At 40.6% G+C, this 22,529-nt stretch overlaps 1 protein-coding gene and 1 long non-coding RNA gene across 3 annotated transcripts; one reads left to right on the forward strand and one right to left on the reverse strand.

Moving 5' to 3' along the window:
* Window positions 1-551: 551 nt before the first annotated feature.
* On the forward strand, window positions 552-3,049 carry LOC148892368 (uncharacterized). The gene is made up of 2 exons (XR_016116273.1): window positions 552-661; window positions 2,215-3,049. It is a non-coding gene; the product is annotated as an uncharacterized LOC148892368 (long non-coding RNA).
* Window positions 3,050-3,127: 78 nt separating this feature from the next.
* Window positions 3,128-22,170, reverse strand: LOC148892369 (lysophosphatidic acid receptor 2-like). Of its 2 annotated transcripts, none has more exons than XM_089006550.1 (5): window positions 21,855-22,170; window positions 15,963-16,413; window positions 11,912-12,406; window positions 8,368-8,627; window positions 3,128-4,922 (listed from the first exon to the last, which is right to left on the reverse strand). In XM_089006550.1, exons 2-5 carry the CDS (start codon window positions 16,216-16,218, stop codon window positions 4,821-4,823), a joined length of 1,113 nt encoding a protein of 370 aa, XP_088862676.1. In that variant the 5' UTR covers window positions 16,219-16,413; window positions 21,855-22,170; the 3' UTR covers window positions 3,128-4,820. The 2 variants fall into 2 exon arrangements, with proteins under 2 accessions (XP_088862676.1, XP_088862675.1); XM_089006549.1 differs by having other exon boundaries at window positions 21,850-22,170.
* Between the last annotated feature and the right edge of the window lie 359 nt (window positions 22,171-22,529).

Below are 22,529 nucleotides of genomic sequence, written 5' to 3' on the forward strand. Positions count from 1 at the left end.
ATGGATTCATTAAAGATAAATTATAGCCTAATGATTGTGTATTACCAAAAATATGCAATGGTAAAACGCATATAAAAAGCTAAATGTACCAGTTAGCAATTCATAATACGATAAACTGGCGCGTTTTGTCATTGTTCTCCATAACCATAATTTCTAAATAAAATAAAGAAAATATCTCCATTGTCCTACGAATTTGTTAGTTTGTTGTCAACGTGACATTCCTGTCATTAAAAAAACGCGACGAACAAATTATTTTATTATCAAGTGTTCATTCGTCGATCATTTCTGCAGTCCTGCTTATGACCACACGGAGGCCCTCTTTATCTAAACAAGGACTACAAATCAATGTCAAAAGGACTGGGAGAAATTTGCGATTTTACCACACGTTCATAGAAATAATACAACGGTGCTGTTATTTCATGTTACAGTATGAATGGAAGTATCCAAGTCATACTTAGTGTTAATGATTTATGGTCGTTTCGAAAGCATCCTTGCAAAAGGGGAGTTGTCAACCATTAAGAATGTAACGTAACCTGTTAAGCTCTATGTTTGTAGTAGCTACGTGACAAAAAAGAGCAATTAAACACGACTCGCTAAAGGGAAGACATGCACAAAGCACTGTGAATTTAAGAGGACGTTGCAGATTTCGACCATGCTCAAGGTAAAGCAACCACAACGATAGCTTACGACCATTAGCACTTTGCGAAGATAAACATCGTATTCTTATTGTATTTTATTTATTTATTTTGTATGACTTCGGTGTAGTTTTTGGGTTAACAAAACAATAATCCTCCTCATTGTGTACGTCTAAAACACATGTAATACAAGATGGCTATCAAAAATGGCTAAATAGCATTTTTGGTCGACATTGGTCATAGTGTTAGCAAGTTAACAGTGTATTATTGTCGTTGTGATGTGGTTGTTTTACAGCTTTTATTGTTGCTTCCTTATTTCAGATAGACAGAGTCAAATCCATCCAGCGGTGCTGGTACGTAGACTTAAATACCCCAACTGACGATTTCCCCCCCAGAGAAACAGCGTATTACTCAGCTGCTTTTTATCATTGACTTGCAAGTACGACTTGGAATGCAACCAAATTGTTTTTTACACCCATGTTTGAATAAGCCCGGTGGCACAGCCCAACCAAGCCCATTTCATAAACTTGACATCGAGTGATGTAACATCCAAGGAGAAAGAACTTGATATTGTACAACCAACCTAGTGACCCACTTGTGCAGAGCCCGAATATACAGGTAAAAATTAGAATATCCTGAACAAAAGTTCATTCATTTAAGTCATTCAACTGAAAAGGTGAAATACGTATATGTTTATACTCATAACATGCATTGAGAGATATTTCAAGCTTTTATTTGTTCGAATTATTATGGCTTACAGTTTATGAACACCGCAAAATCAGAGTTTGAAATAATTAGAATATCACATGAAATAAACAGAAAAATGAAGCAGGTTTTGGTACTTTAAGCTGAGTGAGCAGGTGGCAAGTCCTGTTGAAAAATTAAATCAATCTCTAAAGAGCTGATCTGCCAAAGGCTCTAAAATTTCTCATGGGTGGCTGCATTGACTCTGGACTTTATAAAGTAGTGGATCAACACCAGAAGATGACAGGGCACCCCAAACCATAACAGATTGTGGAAACTTTACACTTGACTTCCAGCATTTTGGGGTTGGATAAGGCACACCCAAAAGCCTTAATTTTCTTCAAAAGATGCCCCCACGCCTTTGTGGAGAGAAAATGTTTTGATTCTAATTTGCAATGCAACAATACCATGGATGAAACAGTCGAATTTCAGCGGCACTTTGACAAGCCCCATGCTAAGGTTCGCATTAATATATTTCTGCGAGAGACAGCAGTGTAGAAGCTAATGAGCCGTGTGCAGGCTAGCTAGCACTAACTTTGCGTATGGACCCAGCAAGTTGACTTTCACTCCTATCGTTTAGCTGCATTTTAAGCAATCATGAGGAACGGAAAACCATTCATGTTAATGGGGAGTACTATCACAAAGTTATTTGGTTGAAAAGTGGCCTTATATATGGAAAAAGTTTCAAAATACACCATTCATTGGGGATGCGCCTTATACACTGGAAAAATATGGTATCTACGCCACACAATATTTAGAATCAAATATTCCACTAATTAAGGATATAGAATGTCGATTAGACATTTTTTTTAAATACTTACCATATTCCCGATAGGCCGCCCGGTGATGGGCGGCTCGTCCTCCAAGAGTTTCTTGGTCCGGCAGAAGAGGTCCCCCATCAGGCAAGCTCTTGCACCGTTCAAGAGGGCCATGCGAGTGAGGAGGCGCAAAAAGATGATGAAGCCGCTGTACGATTTACATCCGCGGAGGTTCACGTCAGACCAGAACAGACTCTCGTTGCCAACGTGGTTGAAAAAACTGTCCAAAAGCCACAGCGGGAGGAGCCCACGCAGGAGAGAGGGAAGCGGTCAGGAATGATACAAGAAAAGAGAGGAAGGATTAAGCCCAAAACCACAGCGAGACACATTGTGATGGACCCGACAGAAAAGGATATGTGACATCACTAGAAGGGAAACATTTAATGACATCACCGTCATTCATATGTGTATTAAAAAAAAAAAAAGATCCTCCATCAGTATGTGGAAGTGCCCAAAATGCTGTACTGGGCACTGTTGTGAAAAGGTGTCATAAATACTTGGAACTACACCAAGGTGATGTTTCACTCCCACACAAAAGTCCGTCTCATAAAAAGGTTGATGCCTTTTTGCATCAGCACAGACGCAGACAAAATGAAATCAAAATATTGCCGTGGACTAAAGTTTTGCCAAGGAGTCAAATTTTGCGGCATTTCCTTTGCTTCAATGAATCAGTCGATTAATCGGTCAACTAATGTTAGCTCTTAACTAATTCACTGCCATTCCCAAATGTATTCAGGAATTGAAAATGACAGAGCGCCATTCCTAAATTTGTTTAGGTTTTTGTTTTTCTTGCTTGGGTGCCAATAAAGCGCTGGGGCAACGGCCTCTGGCAATGATTTTTCTCTGCCATGAGGGGGCAGCATTTGTTTTTTGTTTTTTTCATTTTAGCGCTTTGTTCGTTTCAGCTGTTAAAGTGTTATATAAACCAAGATGTATGTATTGCATTGCATTGTATTTTGGACAGCCTCCATCATTTCAAGCTCATATAACTCCAGATCCATATAATTTAGGAATTAAAGGACAACCGACACCATTTTTTGTTTCCTAACTGACCTCAGAAAAACGTTTTATAGCATCTAAAATACCCAAAACACGCAGGCTGATATTTTTAGTCAAATGCAAAACACCAATAAAAATGGCTTAGTTTCCTAAAACTACTTCAAAATGACCTCGGAGATGGGGTTGGATAAGGCACAACTGTATCAACTAGTATCAAATAGTAGTCTTGGTGCAACACATGATTCACCATCGCATTATTTATGCGTTTTCCTCCTAATTTCACCATCAACAAGGATCAACACGAACCTTTCAGACCAAACAAAGTACCCAAAATGCATTGTGTGTCGCTTTCTCGGTCAGGGGCGTTCCTGACGTGACGTCACGTCAGGAATCGTCACCAACTCAAAAACAAGACTTCCTGAATATTCAGCGCGAGTCTTAAAACGTAAAATATAGCTATATGCCGTGGAATCTTTGAAAAATACGCTCAGTAGAAGTCATTCTACAAATTATGGACACAATGTGTCCGGGGCGTCGGTTGTCCTTTAAGTTTTACCACGTCTGTTATTTTTGCAGATTTAAATGAGTTTTTTTTAAACAAATGCATTGTTTTTCAAAAATTGAATATTTTTGAAAAAAAAAAACATATTTGCAATGTTTGACACAATACCAAATATTATTGAGACATTTTTTTTTGTGGGGAAAATTGCCGAAGCAGCAAAGCAAGCCAAACTGAACATTTTGAGTGAGACCCTTTTCTTCCTGCCTAAAAGTCACATTTAACTCATTCACTGCCAGACGATGTGCAAAAACGTGTCCCACTCCAGTGCCAGGGTTTTTGTCATTTTCACTCAAATTGCAAGACCTATTGAATATTGACTTAGGACTACATAAACATTCACAACAGCATAAGAAACCTAAATTACATAAGACCGGAGTTATCTGAGCTCGAAATGGGGCGGCTGTAAAAAGGCAAATACTGCCCCCCTAGTGGAAGGGAAAAAAAACATTGCCAGAGTTCTGACCAGTGCTTTATTGGCAACCCCCGGCAAGAAAAAAACCAAATTTGGGAATGGCACTTCACATCCTGCTTTTCAATTCCCCAAAAAATGGCAGGGAACCAGTTCAAATATGATAGATAACTAATTCCATCTTCTACTTCTGAACTTGTTCAGCTCATGAACACCCGTATTGAACATTGAATTTTGAGGTACCACAAAGGCTACAAAAAAGTATCAATCTAACATTGGGAATATTTTTGAGATGGTAGACCACATTACAAAAAAAGTTACGTGAATGGATTAGTTCGTTGCTTTTGTTGGTTTATTAACTTTTGTGTCCTCCTTTCCGGAAGCTGACAAAAGCTTTCTGGGGAGCTCACAACGGTGATGAAAAAAAGGCTCCTCCAAAAAATAGGAAAAAAAAAGAAAAAGACTTGCAGGCGCTCTGTTGCGGCAACATCCATCATGCAGGCAGCGCTGCAGTGTTTCAAAATGTTTTGAGTGTCGCTGGCAGGTCGCTAAAACAGGAAACGAGGTCCGATTGGCCTCGAGCGTCTCTCACGCACACACACAGCCAAAAAATAAGTTATGCCATTCGGACAGGCGTGCCTGTTGACTTTTTTTTACTTCCAACTCTTGGGCGATGGCGCCTTGTCCAAGTGTTTGCTGATGAGCGGCGCCCCGTTGCTCTTCTCCATCAGCTCCACGTCGCGGAACTTTGAGTTCTACAGGAAGAGCGAAGGAAGGGAGGAAAAGGTGATAGCGTAGTGGAGGATGGAAGGGGGAAGTGGGAAGGGAAGAGACACCGGGTCAGGGAAAAAAAAGCAGAGGAAAACAAGTTAGTTGACCAAGACCCAGTGGAAAACATGCAGGCAACCACTCACAAGACGCATGTTGCTCTATAAACAGCAGTGGAGGGGCCGTCAGGGCCTGAAAGGCCTTCTGTGCTGGCTGCAAAATATCTGATGTGAATTTTATTTTGTCCATGAATTCTTATTCAATAATTCAAAATTATGTAAACATGTAACCAATCACATTTCAGCCACCATTTGTTACCAGGGTTAGAAATCTACCTGGTTGCCTTCACAATCAGTTCTGCAGGCCCCAGAGCATAAAATAAGTGTCGATGAAACAGTTGCTTTAACCAATCAGAGTTCAAGTTAGCAACCCAAGACCTGCTCGAAGGCCCCGGTCGGAGTTTCCGCAAACTGTGATTGACTAGTCACATGAATGGCTAGTCACTAGCCGCTAGTGATTAGAGCATACTGGCCAGAGCTAGCACACTAACTCTAGTGAGCTGCATAAGCAAATATATTGTGTTGATTTAATAGCGCTTTTGTCAACCCACAATGGTTGAAGGAAGAGAAGAAATGGATTTGGTTGCAGATATACAGTGATGCCTCGGTTTGCAAACCCCTTGGCTTACGAACGTTACATTTATGAAAATTTTACCTTGGCACACAACCTTTTTTTTGTATACGGAACTGCCTCAATGAGTGATGTGTCGTTCGCGAACGGGCCCGTTCTTCTAACAACAAAATGGCAGCCGACTGTTTTCGTCCTCTACTCCCTGCCCCCAGTCTTCGGTTAAAGCCACGTGATTGGTTAAGAATGCAGCAGTGAGGGGGGGGGGGGTGGTTTAAACATGAAAGACACAGGCAGACGACAGTGAGAGAGTTTCAACTTTGATAGTTCAAAGGCAGAGTGTAGACTGCAACCCAACTAAAGAGAACACAATTGATGAGGAACTAGATACAATTATCACAGAGAAAGCACCTACAAGGGATCATTCCTCAAGATGGTCAAAGAAGCCTATGTTCCTCATCAAGTGTTTAATGCTGAGGAAACCGACCACTCCATTCCATCAAGCCATCACAAAGGTAAATAAAACCACTTTATTATACGGTACAGTTTATTTCTTTAATTATAATACCATAGCACATTATACATAAAATAAGGTATATTTTGTGTATTTTTAAGGCTTAGAAAATTAGAAAGTAGAAAATTATGTTTTATGGGGACCTGGGAACGGATTATTCTCATTTTAATGGTTTTCTATGGGAAGTAACATTTTTGGATACACAATTTTCTCCTTACACACGCTGTCTGGGAACCAATTAAGTTCGTAAGCCAAGGTATCACTGTACTGTGAAAGCCATTTTCTAGATGGACATCATTAAGGCTGGACAGCTCCAAAGCTATCAAAAATAACAAATAATATTGCCATTTTCGGAGGTTATCATGAATCCACACATTCATCGTAAAAATGTGAACAGTTTAATGACAGTATTTCTTAAGTTTCATCAATCACAAGTTATTTCCTGGCACCCTCTAGTGGACGTGTAGTAATATCACGCCACAGCTGACTGATTCAGACATTGGCACTACTGAAGGCCAGCCACTGATAAACTGCAATCGAACTGTGTCTCTGTGCATTTTTATATTTGCGTGTGTGTGTGTGTGTGTGTGTGTGTGTGCGCGCGCATGCTCATAGGCTTGTATTTTCCACAAAATATAAACACACACATTCAGATAGCGGCCCGGAAGGCAGCATGTGTTTGGCTGCATGCAATGCAATAAAAACAACCATTAAATTCTGAAGAGGGGACCAAGAGGCCATCAGTGAGGTGAGTCACAAATGACCACCGCATTCCAATAAGCCTCTCCTCTCCCCTCAACCAAATGCATTTCATCATCGTTGCACGCTGATCTCGAAAGATTTGTCGGGTTTAAAAGTTTTCCAAGGCGACGTCTGAGGCTGGAGTTACACGACCCAAAATTACATTGTCTTAAAGCCTTTATGTGGTACGATAGAGAACATGTCATGGCGAGGGATGATGATTTTTAGCTAGCTAAGCGGAAAATTCAATTGAAAATCATTTGCTTTAAAGATGCAATACATCTAAATGGCTGTTAATGATGACCAGGCTTGTATGAGTCACCGTGGTGTATTTTAAAAAATGCTTGGAAAAGGATGCATGGAGCTTTCGATCGGGGCTTCAATCGTATGTGGCTGTAAATGAAATGGCACGCTTCACCGTTAGCCAACGGCTCGCTTCACCATTAGCCAGTAGCTAACTTAAGCACTTGCCAGCAGCTAACTTAACCATTAGCCAGTTCGCCGAAACAGTCGTCTATCAAATTCATTGAGAATTATTTTTGAGAATGGAGTCATGGTTGAGACTTTTTTTTTTTTTTTAATTGTTCAAATCCTCGCAATTTCAGGCTTCCGACAAACATACTCAGCTATTTCAGAATCTGCTTCAACAAAAGTACTTTGGAAAACCATGATGAACATTTTTGTATCTTATCTGGAATGTTAGACTTAATCAAAAACAGAATCGTCAATAGCTTGTGCACTTTTTGCACTAATAAATTGAAACAGCATCCTGTTTTTGAATAAAGGAATGTCAATTAAAACACAAATTCATCAATTCACTGGAAAAAATAGTTTGTTGCAGTTTAACTTTCATATTTCATCTTTTGTTTTTTTACTTCGGTATTGCTCTTCCGTTCGTAATTTTGCTGCTGTGTTACTTCCGGGTAGAGTGAACGGTGTGGCGAATGGCTGCCGCTGCTCACCCGCACAAAAAAAATCCCGTGTCTGTAAAGTGTCCTTGAGAGTTTTGAAAGGCGCTTAGAAATTAAATGTATTATTATTATTATTATTGTCGGCATTCACTGTCTGTCTTTTTAAATGTATTTATGTATTTATTTTTTGTCCTTTCCTGTGTGCGGGTTATTTCATGTTTTGTCAGCACCTCCACTTTAAAGCGCATGAAAAATAAGCAATAAATCATTAAGATCCTCACTAGATGGGCCATACGGACAGGGATCAAATGATGTGGACTTAAAAAAAACTAAAATAAAAAACAAAAAATGTGAGGAATGTGTAGATAAGATGAACATTCCTTTCTCGCATGCTGGTTTGGCTGAGGATGGGCTCAAATGTGGGAACTCTCTTTTTTTGTTGTTGTCGTCTGCATTGTGTTAGTTTGACATATTTACAAGAAAATCTGGAAATAATGAGAAAAATATGTGACAAGCCCGTTTGGCGGTTCTCGAAAAGACGCTAGGTGAGCATACGCTCATCCCAGTAAGCAAAAGAAGGGCTTAGCGGCTGTTTTGTTTGAGACTGGTGACATCGGTTCCGTTGCTCTCAGACGGTACCTCGTGGTCCAGGGTGTTAAAGTTCACGCCGGACGTGCCCAATTTGTCGCCGCCGCGTTGGCACAGGCAGCACAGGATCTCCCTGAAGGTCCTCCGCATGTCTTTGTCCCGAAAGGAGTAGATGATGGGGTTGACCAGCGAGTTGCACTCAGCGAGCACCAAGCAGTACTTCTCGTAGCGCAGCACTTTGCACTGGTCGCAACCCAGGCCGTCCAGCAGCAGCACCACCAGGCCGGGAGTCCAGCAGATCACAAACCAGCCTGGAGAGGGAGGCAGAGCGAGACTGCATCACGTGACCGAGGATGGATTTACATTGTAGGCACAATTTATCAATTTCTTTACTATAAATAAAAGCTTGCGGGTAAATTATTGGAATACCGTAGTCCATTTTATTTTGATGAAACTATGGTTATGGTAAAAAAAAAAATTCCTTTTCCATAGTTGCCAATTAAAAAAAAAAAGAAAAAAAAAAGCATCATTCATGCGCTTGCGAAGTTCATTTTAAATGTGTTTATGTCCGCATTTGTGTGAAGCCCAGAACAAAGGAATTTGAACTTTGTCAATTCTAGTGGATTTTACTTTGACACAATATTTAGTGACTTTTTTTAACCTTTGTGGTTTTTATTTTAAATATTGCACTTGACAAGAATGACATAAAAAACACTCAAACAAAATAAAGCTACAAAAAAACTCAAATAAACAAATATTTAAATAGAAAAATTAAAAAGGCAGAAAAAGCAAACACAAAACTAACAATCCCTTGTAATCCCTTGTATCTGGTGTCATAACCCCAATATTCCTCCAAGGGATTTCAAAGCTTGCTCATTGCGAGCTTTTATGAACAACATAAGCAATAAACCTCCTGTTCTGCTTCGAAACATCAGCAAAGCACATCCATTCAAGAGTCAGACCTTCAAAATAAAAGCATGCATGCACCTATACGAAGGCAACTTGCTCGGACCACATCCTGGCTTACTTACCCCCCTCAGACAATAAACTAGCACGAAAAAGTTTGCAGGTGACGATTAAAGACGTCAAGTGAGATGAATTTGTTCGACTACCATGCTTTTATTTTTAGTTCATAATTATTATAACAACAACAACAACAATAATAATAATAATACATTCCATTTATAAGCGCCAAGTGCCTTTCAAAACTCTCAAGGTCACTTTATTGTCACCGGATAAGTTTTTCTGTGGGTGAGCAGCGGCAGCCACATGCGCCAGCTTTCACTCAACCCAGAAGTAACTCAAATGGATAGAAAGCTATCTAGCTAATAGATAGCTAATAGCCAGCTAGAAAGCCAGCTTCGTTTACTCCCCTTTCAAACCATCTATGTTCTTTCGCTAAGATTTTAACCTGTGGTTGCTAGCTTTAGGTGCATATGTACTAGTATTATCCCTGCGATGTTGATAAAGTCTTTTTTTGAGAATTTGTTTCGTCTCTCCAATGTACTGCTCTTTACAATTTTCATTCTTACAATGTATTGAATAAACTACATTACTTTCTTACCTTTTTTTGCACTTTTTTTACTTTTTTGCGCAGCATAGTAATCATGCTGATTGATCATTGAAGTCAATAAAACCAAAATATTGGGTCAATTTCCTCAAAATTTGGGCCAGGAAAACAACAAAACTCATCTCGGTGGAGATAAGGAAAAAAGAATAATATCCAATTGTGCCGGTTAGAGAAACAAGAAAACAGATGGATGTTGCCGAAGAATGTCCAAAGCAGGAGGTCCCGCAGGGAGAAAACGGGAATGTACTGTAAATTCCTCTCACACATGCACGCACACACACACACACACACACACCGTTTAGTCTAGCATGATCACATTTCATTATCATAACACTTGATTGGGGCGGCTCAGGAATCCTTTTGGCAAATTGATAACAACGTGCGCACGCTACGGCCGTAAAGTGCGATTGCGCACAATGTGAGGAACGCGTGAGGCCGATGGGATTCATTCCAGTGTCACACACCAGATGTCAACTTTGAGTTGGTTCTTCCACAAAACAACACACACACTTTGCTCTGTGTCATAGTAACACAAGTATGCAGCTCCTTGTCAAGGCACGCCAGGGTTTTCCTGGCCTCCCTCACATGCCAGAGGTGGCAGGCGCTCGCTGCTGAGCGACGATAGAAAAGACAAATGGGGTTCGGGGCAGCTTGAGGAATTTATTGTCGTGTTGGAAAACGCTCGGACATAGTGTAAGGAGCAGGGCGGGGAAGTAATTTGGAATTGTTCTACTATGGAACGCAAGGGGAGTTTTAAAGGTGAGGTGTGTGTGTCGAGATCAACAATTCATATGAAATATTCAAATTAAGATGACTATGTTTTACTAATGTATCACTTAAATTTTCCTATACTGTCAAATCCACCTTTAGCAAAGCTAACAGCTTCTCTCTCACTATTGACAATTCGACCGTTTCTCCCTCCCATCAGGTCAAAAGCCTGGGTGTCATCCTTGACAGCACACCATCTCTCCACTCCCATATAAATAACTTAACCCGATCGGCGTACTTTCACCTAAGCAATATCAATCGGCTTCGCCCGTCACTCACCCCTCACACCACTGCTATCCTTGTTCATAGTCTTGTCACCTCCCGGATTGACTATTGCAATTCACTTATCGTTGGTGTCCCTTACAAACTTTTCCACAAACTTCAACTAATCCAGAATTCTTCAGCCCGGATCATCACCAGAACCTCATCCTTTCACCACATCACGCCCGTCCTCCAAGAGCTCCACTGGCTCCCAGTCAAATATAGAATTAACTTTAAAATTCTTTTTTATACATTTAAAGCTATCCATAATCTTGCCCCCCCCCCATAAACTATCTGACCTTCTTAAAATTTCTATTCCCTCTCGTTCCCTAAGATCCTCTTCCTCCCTTCACCTCTGTGTGCCCCCCTGCCCGTCTCAGTACGATGGGAGCTGCTCTGCCCTGAAACTCTGGAACTCACTTCCTTCCAACATTCGGAACATCGATTCTCTTCCCACCTTCAAATGCCACCTCAATACCCACCTATTTAAAATTGCAATCTCTTGTTTCTATTCATAATTGCATTTTATTTATGCTTGTCTGTGACTGTAAATTGTCCTTAAGAGCTTTGAAAGGCGCTTGAAATAAAATGTATTATTATTATGATAAATAGCTTGGCGGAGAGCTGCAGAGGTTGGGCGTCGGTCATGAATGGCTGCGTCCCCTGCCGGCAGTAAAAGCCAATCTTCCTGCGTTCGAACCTTTGTTCAGTGTCCAAGCGAACATCTCTGACAAGTGGAAACGGGATTCCAACCGGGATCTGGTCTGAGGCCCCTTCACTTTGCAATTGTATAAGCAGGGAGATCAGGTTCGACTGGAATTTCCGTTGAGTTCGCAGATGGAATAATTTACATGCGCTCGAAAGGAGAAGGAAGCTGAACACTGACAGAAAATGAACGAGAAGGAGAAAGAGCGAGGATAGAAGATTTGACATACGACAGTAGTACCCCAACTGCGTCAATACGAAGCTCCCCAAAAAGCCAACACGCCACCTCACCCAAGATCATGGAGACGGTCTTCATCAGGTTCAGCACCGTCTCCCGATGTCTCATCTGCGTGGTGTGCTGCGACATCTGCTTGCTCTTGTGCCTCACGTACAAGAAGATGCGAGTGTAAACGGCCACCATGATGGAGAAAGTCAGCAGGTTGAGGAGGGCCCAGAACACCAGATAGCTGCGGCTGTAGAGCGGCGCCATGGTGGAGCACTTGTCCAGGTCGCATAGGCAGTGCCATCCCATGGTGGGCACCAGGCCCATGACGATGGCCACCAGCCAGATGAAGATCATGATGACAAAGACGCGCCGGGTGCTCATTTTGCTGTGCAGCTGCATGTTGAAGATGGTCTGGTGGCGCTCCACGGCCACGGCTAACAGGTTGAGGACGGATGCTGTCAGGCTGGTGTCGATCAGACCCTGGCGCACGAACCATTGGTACTTGGACAGCTTGATCGTCCAAGGGCCTGTGTGGAACATCAAGTGGAGGTAGGAGACACCTGGGGAGCAAGGTAGACAGACACAAGGTCATTTGAGGCAGTTGTACCCTATCCTCGCTGTCTTTTGGGGACAGCCGATCGCGGACATACAGAGACGAAAAACCGTCCACCCTCACACTCGCACAATTCGGGACAATTTCAAGTGTTCAATCAGACTGCCGTGATGATTTTGGAATATGGCAGGAAACCGGAGTACCCGGAGAAAAGCCACGCGGGCCCGTGGAGAACATACAAACTCCACAGAGGATTGAACCTAGGACCTCTGTGAGGCCTACTTGCTAACCACTGTTCTCCCATGCCCAAAGCCAAATTAAAACACCAACAATCGCCATTCAGAAAACAGAATTAGAAAACATTGTGGTACAGAACGCAATCCAGATTGAGTTTCTTCTATTCTATCCAAGAATATTCCATAAAATCACAAATCATTTATTACCTACCCCCTATATGACCGTCACATCTTCAGATATGCTGTCCTCGCCGGCCAAGACTCGCAAGTCATGTTTTAAACTAAAAAGCTACCGAGTGCGATTCTTTGGTTTGACACAACAGAGGCGAGGACAAGCCCATAGAAGGCAGCGAGCGAGCCGAGGGGGTATGACTAATGTTCTCCAGCGGAAAGACCACCCGGAGACAAGGGGCGTCTTCGGTGCTTTGTGGCTGTCATTTGTCAGGCAAACCGTCAACTGAAACTTTGCGTACTACTACACAGTCAACAGTATATCAACTGTTGCGGGAAGTGTTTAAAGTGACAGGTGCAGAGATTTTAGATTTTTTACATTTTTTTTGTAGTTCAATCTTTCATGAGATAAAAAAAAAAGTTTGGTTTTATCTATCTTAATATTCATTGCATATTTGATAGCATTTCTATGGTCCTGCTTTTGTTTTGCTTTGTCTGTTGTAATGCACTGACGCTTTTGCGACAGCAGTTCATGTAACATTTTCATCAATTTGCACACAGTCCAGCCCAATCTTCAGTTTTCAGGACAATGCCTTTTTTTATGATTAATATTATTTTAATTTGGAAATTGAAAGGATTGCTGGCTGCCTCTTGAACATATTGAGTAAAAATTGCAAACAGAAGGCCAACACGAGGTCAACTTTGGAAAGTGGACCCAGAACAAATCCAGGACACATTTTACACGATGCAGCGCAGTCACTGAAATTTGAGCTTGGAACCATTCAATAAATAAAATAAAATAATTATTTTCTTTTGGTCAACCAAGGAAATTAGTTGATCGTCTAATTCTTTAAAATAAATAAATACATTAATAAATAATAGTCTTGTAGTAGACGTGCATGTTGCACCATGACGTCCCTGATCCACTCCTCTTTCATCTAGAACTGTTTCATGTCATCACAAAGAGGGTACAGCAAGTCCTGAAGAATGAATGTCTCTCTGTGTCTTTGTGATGTCATATTTTTCCCTACGATGGCGGCGCGTGAACACGCAGCGGCTCCCCTCTCCCGGCAAATTGGCATTTTCGTGTTTATAATGTTTGTTAAAGTCATTATAAGTGCCCTGCACGCTGGGTCCGAGGGGACAGTAATTTCATCTGTGATGTATGTCATGCATATTAGCATATTTGACAATAAAGCTGACTTTGACACTTTCCCCTTAGTCGACCAAGGAAATTAGTTGATCGTCCAAAGCGTTAAAATGAAGAAATAAACTAATTAATAAATAAACAAAACAGAAAAATTAACCTAAATAAACCAATAAACAAATAAAACAAATAAACCAAAAAAACTAACAAAAAGAACCCCCAAATATTTTCCTCTTAGTAAACCAGGAAATTGGTCGATCCTCTAATTCGTTTAAAAAAAAAAAAAAAAAACATTTTCCTTTTAGTCGGCCCGGAAATTAATTGATCATCTAATACTTTTAAATAAATACACCCAAAAATTAAAATAAATGAATAAATATTTTCCTTAGTCGACCAGGAAATTAATTGATCGTATGATGCTTTTCAATAAATAAATATACCAAACAAACAGAAAAGATAAAAATAAAACAAATATTTTCCTCTTAGTCGATCAAAATTTAATTGATAATCAAATGCTTTTAAATAAATTAATACACTAAGCAAAAAAAAAAAAATAACAAAATAAAAAATATTTTCCTTAGTTGCCCAGGAAATTCATTGATCGTCTAACACTTTTAAATATATTCACCAAACATTTTCCTCTTAGTCGACCAAAAAATTAATTGATCATCCAATGCTTTTAAATAAATTAATACACTAAGCAAAAAAAAATAACAAAATAAAAAATATTTTCCTTAGTTGCCCAGGAAATTCATTGATCGTCTAACACTTTTAAATATATTCACCAAACATTTTCCTCTTAGTCGACCAAAAAATTAATTGATCATCCAATGCTTTTAAATAAATTAATACACCAAACAAAAACAAACGAATAATAAAACCAATATTTTCCTCTTAGTTGACCAGGGAATTCATTGATCGTCTAATGCAGGTGTCGACAACCTTTACGACTCAAAGAGCCATTTGGACCCATTTCCCACAGAAAAGAAAACACTGGGAGCCACAAAATCCCTTTGACATTTAAAATGAAGACAACACTGCATCTTTTCATCATCGTTTTTTACCTTGATATATGCATAAACAAACTATAGTGTTGCATTTATGAATCAATGAACTGTTACAGAGAAGCGAAATTACATTTCTGCACGCAACAAAAACATTTTAAACTCCGAAAAAAAGACGTTGGGTTGAAGATTACTATCAAATATAATACTCAATGTCTATTTGAAGAAAAAAAAAAAGAATATTTGCAAAATGGCAAATAAAATATTTATCACCTGGTTAATGTGATTTCTGCTCCTGCACCTCAGCGCATAGCCTCTGCACATCAGGGCTGTATGATCATCCACTTCATAAAATTATTTTTGCTCTGATCAGCCTTCCGCATCAGTTCCGAAACGGCTCTTTTTCTCTCATCTCCATCCGGATATTTTTGAGCATATGCTGTGTGTTTGTTCTGGAAATGTCTTGCGACATTTGACTTTTTGTTGTTTGCTAACTTCTCATTACATATTAAGCATACCGGTAAACCCGTCTCGTCAGCAGTGAAGGAGAACGAATCTGCCCACGTATCATTTAACGTTCTGTTTTCTTCAGACACTTTTCTTTTCTTAGATTTATCCATAGTTGGCCTACCTGGGGGTCAAAAAATTCAAGAAATCGTGCGCAATTTGGCTGTTGTGACTGGATATACGTCCACTGTCGATGTTTGTGGCGTATATTATGAGCGAAAAAAATGTCAATACGTTTTAGTTTGTATTATTTATAATCACCATAATCTTCAAATTTAGAATTACATTTTAAAAACGAACTAAAATAATATACATAAAATTAAATACTCATTATTTATTTTCTAAAGCCGCAGGGAGCCGCAGCAGGGGGGTGAAAGAGCCACATGCGGCTCCGGAGCCGCGGGTTCCTGACCCCTGGTCTAATGCTTTTAAGTAAATAAATAAACAAACAAACAAATAACTAACTAAATAAATAAAACATGTTAGACGTTGACGTACCTGAGAAGAGGTCTGCCAGAGCCAAATTCCCCAACAAGTAATAGATGGGGAAATGGAAACGTCTGTTTTTTAAAATGGCCCCGATGACCAGCAGGTTGGAGAAAATGACGATGAAGCAGACGGTCATCCCCAACGAGACGATGACGTAGTCACGGCGGCTCCAGTGGTCGCTGATGTTCTTGCCGCTTTTCTCATAGAAAAATTTGACGCTGCGATTCAGGTAGCAGCCCTCTGTGTCATCTGTCAGGATATCCATTGCGGCAGGGGCGGCTATTGGGCGGACGGAGGCTTGGCGCGGAGGACAAAGGTGAGGCGGCGAGGTGAGACGGGAGGGAGGAGGGCTTTGAAACAGCGGGGAAGACGGGCGGCACTATGTCGCCATTCAAACTGGCCCTCTCCCTGACGGCCTGGGGGGCAGCATGCCGTCGGCTGCACGGGGGACGATGCTCGTCTGCGGGAAACAGCAACACACCATTCATCACCTGATAATATTTACTTGCCATTTCTTTGCCATGATTAATCTCATTTTGAGGTGGACAATGTGAGAAATGTCAAACGTGTGAGAGGTTTCCTTTCGAGTCAACCATCACCCTCCACCCTGACCACCCCCCCAACATTTTGCCGCGTCTTCACAATTGAGACGGCAGAGCGGCCACGGCGGAGACACACCTCGCAATTACACAATATAGCTATGAAACACAATCTCAAGCCAAACATTCTCTCTCGCGCACAAATGCACACAGCCTTAGTGACCCACTCTCCTACTGAGGGTTGCGCAGAAGATGCCAAATCGAGAAAGAAAAAAAAGAGACGCAGCTTAAGGCCACAAACTTGAAACAATTCAGAAAGAATGCGATGAATTGTGCTTGAATCAAAAATGTGAAAAATACTATAAACTTTTGTTTTTGGGACATAAGCCATTAAAAAAAAAAATCTAATGTACGGTTAACGTCAACAAAACCGTTTTTTTTTTTTTAAACCACATAGCTAGTGTTAAGATAACAACTCATGACTGAACACCAACTTCCAAACAAGAGTTGTTGCTGTACCATTTCACTTTATATCATCAGCCACCATTTAGCGTCAACAAACGCTGTAAACAAAAAGATCATAGCAAAATAAAGTAAGATACCAATGGGATTTGCGCTTTATGCACACAAAGAACAACTATTGTGGAGCCTTGATTTAAAGGTGTAATTGCGAAAGAAGCTCTGCCGTTTGACCAGACTGTCCATTACATCAAACTATTTTTTTTCCTGAAGCATAAAAAAAACCAAATGAAGCACAATTATTTTGGGTACTGTTTCATGTGGCAAGCTAGATAACCAAATGATAGAAAAGAAATCACAGGGGAAAAAACACAAACAGCTTAACAGATGTGAAAAAGACAGGGATGATACCACGGTCATTCTTCTCTCATGTTGGCATTTGTTACCACAGATAAGAGCTTTTACAAAAACAAAACAAAACAATGTACTGTGCCAAAAATGGTCAAAAGACATTTACCCCACGCACTCTTGTAAAAACAACGGCCATAGATTCAAGTACAGTGATACCCCGGCTTACGAATGCTTTATTTTACAAACTTTTCGCTTTATGAACATTAAATTTGTGAGAATATAATCTTGGCATACAAACTATTTTCAGCAAACGAACCAAACTACACGGAGCAACACGGTGGGTGGCAGAATAGGTTTCCACACCCCCTTTGAGCGCAGACGTGGTTCGTTATAGAGTGGAGTACTTTTCCTATTATGGGACCGAAAAAGACCCCACCACAGGCTATTGTTAAGCCTAAAAAGACAACGAAAATTAAGGTCGAGCAGAAGGAGATCATAGAAAAACACGAACGAGGTGTTGGCTGGCGGACTAGTTTTCCACACCCCCTTTGAATGCAGATGTGGTTTGCTATCGAGTGGAGTACTTTAATAATAATAATAATAATAATAATAATAATAATAATACATTTAATTTATAAGCCCCTTTTAAAACTCTCAAGGTCACTTTACAGTTACAGGATCAGTTTGTCTGTGGATGAGCAGCGGCAGCCACATGCGCCAGCATTCACTCAACCCAGAATGACAGACAGACAGACAGACAGACAGACAGACAGACAGACAGACAGACAGACAGACAGACAGACAGACAGACAGACAGACAGACAGACAGACAGACAGACAGACAGACAGACAGACAGACAGATAGATAGATAGATAGATAGATAGATAGATAGATAGATAGATAGATAGATAGATAGATAGATAGATAGATAGATAGATAGCAAGCTAGGTAGCCAGCTAGCTCAAGTGAGCACCATAATGTAAAAAGACCAGGAAGGACCCATTGTACACTTTCTGATCGACATTATTCATATCAGACCAATTTTTTGACCAAATGTTATATTGCTCTATTTGGGCGATATCATTTCATAGTGCGGATACGTTGACTGTAATGACGAATCATTACACCCCTCATTTTAAAACAAATTTTCCCTATTATGGGACCAAAAAAGACCCCACCATGGGCTATTGTTAAGACGAAGAGGACACAAACAAATTACGGTCAAGTAGAAGAAGAGATCATTGAAAAACACGAACAAGGTGTGCGTTTGTGTGATTTAACATCCCAGTACAAGTATGCTAAGTCGACCATTGATACGTGTGGCTAAGGGTGTTTCTGTGTTGGTTAAGCAACGGTCTCAGGCAATAGAAGAGGTTGAAAAACTTCTGTTGATTTGGATGAACGAAAAGCAGTAAGCAGGGGCCCGTGTGAGTGAGGGCAATCTCACTCGGATATCATCAAGAGGCAACTACATCAACGGCCATCACAAAGGTAAATAAAACGACTATTATACAGTACAGTTAATTTCTTTAATTACAATAGCACACTTATTATAAATAAAATAAGGTACATTTTGTGGAGTTTATTTAGTAGAAAATTATGTTTTATGAGGACCCGGGAACAGATTATTCACATTTGCAATGGTTTCTTATGGGAAATAAATGTTTGGCAGATGAACTTTTCGCCTGACATAAACTTTCTGGGAACCAATTAAGTTTGTTAACCGAAGTATCACCGGATGTCAAAACGTCAAACGGCTCGTGAGCACCATGCTAGCGCAGTTGTTAAGCTAACGTTTAAGATAATGGTCAGGATTTCCATGATATTTGTCACTAACATGGCCAACTGCATGTTTTTCTGCCAACATGTCCAAAACGTTATTGTGTGTTGTTTTTGCCTAATTTAGTCTTCTGTAAGATTATTTTTCAATCACACAAGAGCAGCACAACCCAGAAACACGTGAGCAGTCTCTGTTGATGGCTCCGCAGCGACATTTACAAGCGCAAATTATGCAAATTGTGGCCAATTCTAAGAGATGTTAAGAGACTTTGTACATTTGAATACTTTAGAAGGCACGTTTTGAGTGGAATGGATAATATTTTCTATCCATTGGAGCTCTCATCTAAAATTCAAGACTTGTTTTTTTCTTTCGGTGGCTCCCATTCGAGACATTACGACATGTTAGAACTTGTCCATTTGGTTTGTAAAGAAAACTCATGTGAGATGTGAGGACCAAGGGCTTGGTGTTTTGCATTTGAATAAAAATATCATACTGCGTGTTTTGGGTATTTTAGATGCTATAAAATGTTTTTCTGATGTCAGTTAAGAAACACAAAAAGTGACATCGGTTGTCCTTTAAATACTTGAATAAAAGCTTATAATGGACTTCAGTCATCAAAGTCCTCCAAGGGAAACGGTAAGTATAATGTGGCCAGCGACAAAAACGAGTTTGACACTCCTTGTTCAATTGATGGGCAGCCATGACGTGGCATAATCTTTTATTTTAACATTTTAAACAGTAGCAGTTCAGCCACCAAGCCCTCGTCCGCCCAACACTCACCAGACTCAAGCGTCAATCAATCGCGTCATGTTTTCATCATGTGCTTTTCTAAATTGCAAAAATGATGAGAATAAAATGTGAAATGACTGTACAATTATCTTGGTACTCAATAGTCAAATGCTTCGAAACTGACAATTTAAAAGCAAAGGCAAAGTCGACTTTTATAGCCGCAGGATTGACCGCAAACTAGCGCTTGGCAGACAATTGAACAGTCTGCAATGTCGACTGCTGTTATGTAGCACTTTGGACCGACCTGCTGACACGAGAGTAAACATTTCAAGGGTTGTCCTCCGGTGTCAAACAATGCTAGCTTCCAAATTCATTGCGCTACTTCCCGCGGCGCTACACAGGATGGACTGAGTCTTTTTCTGCATCGCTTGCATCCACTTGTAGGGAACGAGCGGCGACAGTAAACAGCAGTTTCTACGCTAACCCGTCATTAGCGGGGAGGCCACGCCCGAAGTCTCCTCTTCCACTCGCCATTCTTGGAGGGTAAAAATCATAAAAATAAAAAAATAAAGTATTGCATGTTTGCATGCTAGCTAGCGATTTTTTTAAAGCAAGAAAGATTTGTGCACCCGAGGGGTGTCCAAGGGAAAGACATTCAAATGTTTTTGCTGGAGTTCCTGGTTGGAAAAGAAACAAAAGGAATTTTGTTGAGTTTCTGGGTGAGTTTTTGCAGAGTAAGTAGCCCCTCGAACACAAGAGGCAGGAATCTCCTACTCTAAGCGAGTAAGATCTGTACTATTGTTCCCTTGAGAGATTGAGTCACCCCCGCCACGTCACGGACAGGTCGGATGGAAACCTCTGTGGTTGACTGAAAGTCAACCTTTTCAAGAGAAGGACACTTGAGGAGAGCAAAACGCAAACACGAATCCAACGTGGGAAGTGCGTTCAGCGAATAACAAATACAACAATGAAATAAAATAAAGGCACTGCCATGTTTTGTTCTTTTCGTTCCATTTCATGTCCTGTGCCGCTAAAAATGCATCAAATGATCACTTGACATAGAATAAAACATGGAGTTCATCAAGGTGCCATTTTGGGCACTTTTGATGGAAGAAATTGTGAAGTGATTCTGGTTCGTATCATTGGCAAGTAGGCTCTTCAATTCAGTGGATTAATTACACCGAATTCAACACATAATTTTGCAGTGAATACATTGTTTTTTTAAGAGGAGTTCAGTTTATGTATTACAGTCTTGATTGTGTTGGCAGTGGAAGGATATGAAACACTGGTGCTTATTTATGTTTTTATTCATTGGAACAGCTCAATGGCATTCCCAATAATTTTAATAAACCGAAAAATGATTATCAATCAAAGTGTTTTGGGTGACAAGTGTGGTCAAAATAAGACTTGTTTCACAATATTGTGATTTATTCATATAATCGAATGTTGTTTATTGTGTGTCAATGTGACCATATCACTCCTTTATAGATTAGGAAGTGGTTGTGATTATAGAATGTGATAGGCAATTCTAACTTAAATTGAATGAATAAAATATTTCACATTAATTCATAGATCATTTGGTATGATTTGAGTGCAACAACTATTTTTATTTTTCTGGTTTCAGATTGCAGTCTTTTTTTTTAATAATCCACGTTGACAACGTCATTGTGTGTAGCTGTGTGGGGTTCTAATTGGCTATAATATTATGCAAAAGCTCAATAAAGACGACGGCAAATGCAAATTAAGAGATTTGAAGGGGGGGGGGGGGGGGAAATCACAGCTTTGGTGGCTGGTGGGATGTGGTGAGCTGAAGATGTTGGACAAGACAAGGCATCTATCTCCTGTCTAGTGCTTCAACAAGACCGGGAGGTACTTCAGACGTCCCTGCGTGCAGAAGCGCCTTAGACGGTCACGACAACGCCAAAGTGCGCGCTCCCTACTAATGAAAATAAAACGCTAACCCCTCAAAAAACTTAATTCTTACGAATTAACTTTATTAACAGGCACACAATAATGAAATTAATGGACTACACTTACCTTACTTTGATCTTCTTCGAGTAAATCCACAGGATTCGTCGAGCTAGCAAACAAACACCTGAGGGTCACCTCCGGCAAAGTTCAAGCAGCGACGCCCCACAAAAGGTGACCACTAATACGACAAAATAAAAAATAAAAATAAAATGTTGTTCCAATGCCAGCGAGTCTCGTTCTTTAATTTGTTACAAGAAACCTCAAAATGTCCTCAGGCCAACCTGCCCGCCTACTTGCTTGCTTCCGGGAGTTGTATCGAGACTCTTGTCGTTACCTGCACGCCGGATCATTGCTTGCTGACTTTGGGCTTTGAGGGGCGGAAAGGGCGAGGCAGACTCCGCCGTTGGCCGCCGCCTCCTCCGCCACCGGCTCGGCCTCCCCCCGCCTCCTCCAAGAACTTGGCGGTGGTGTTGGAGCTCCGCCTACAAGTGCCCCCCATTGGCTAAACGCGATTACTACCCGCCAATGATAAGAGGAATTCGGCTTGATTAGGGAGTGCGTAAAACCCTCCCGTTTGGCTACAAATGAGATGAATTATGAAAGTCCATATAAAGTGAAAAATAAGTCATCAACATTGACACTGATAAGAGGTATTTCAACAACCTTGCCAAAATGATTACAAAAGAATCAAAATGTGCAGTGGCCACTGAATGTTGAAACGTGAAAGTTACTTCAGCCTGCATCTT

This window comes from Hippocampus bargibanti, linkage group LG10, assembly GCF_051943395.1.
Source record: "Hippocampus bargibanti isolate YZ-2025 linkage group LG10, ASM5194339v1, whole genome shotgun sequence".
In the NCBI taxonomy this organism is placed as follows: Eukaryota; Metazoa; Chordata; class Actinopteri; order Syngnathiformes; family Syngnathidae; genus Hippocampus; species Hippocampus bargibanti.

Bases quoted from the DNA above. Each gene is read 5' to 3' on its own strand.
- LOC148892369 (XM_089006550.1), bottom strand. From the start codon at position 16,218: ATGGATATCCTGACAGATGACACAGAGGGCTGCTACCTGAATCGCAGC. The intron at 12,407-15,962 runs GTACGTCAACGT...CTTGCTCCCCAG, and splicing joins TCTGGCAGACCTCTTCTCAG to GTGTCTCCTACCTCCACTTG. The intron at 4,923-8,367 runs GTACCGTCTGAG...CTCTTCCTGTAG, and splicing joins TTAACACCCTGGACCACGAG to AACTCAAAGTTCCGCGACGT.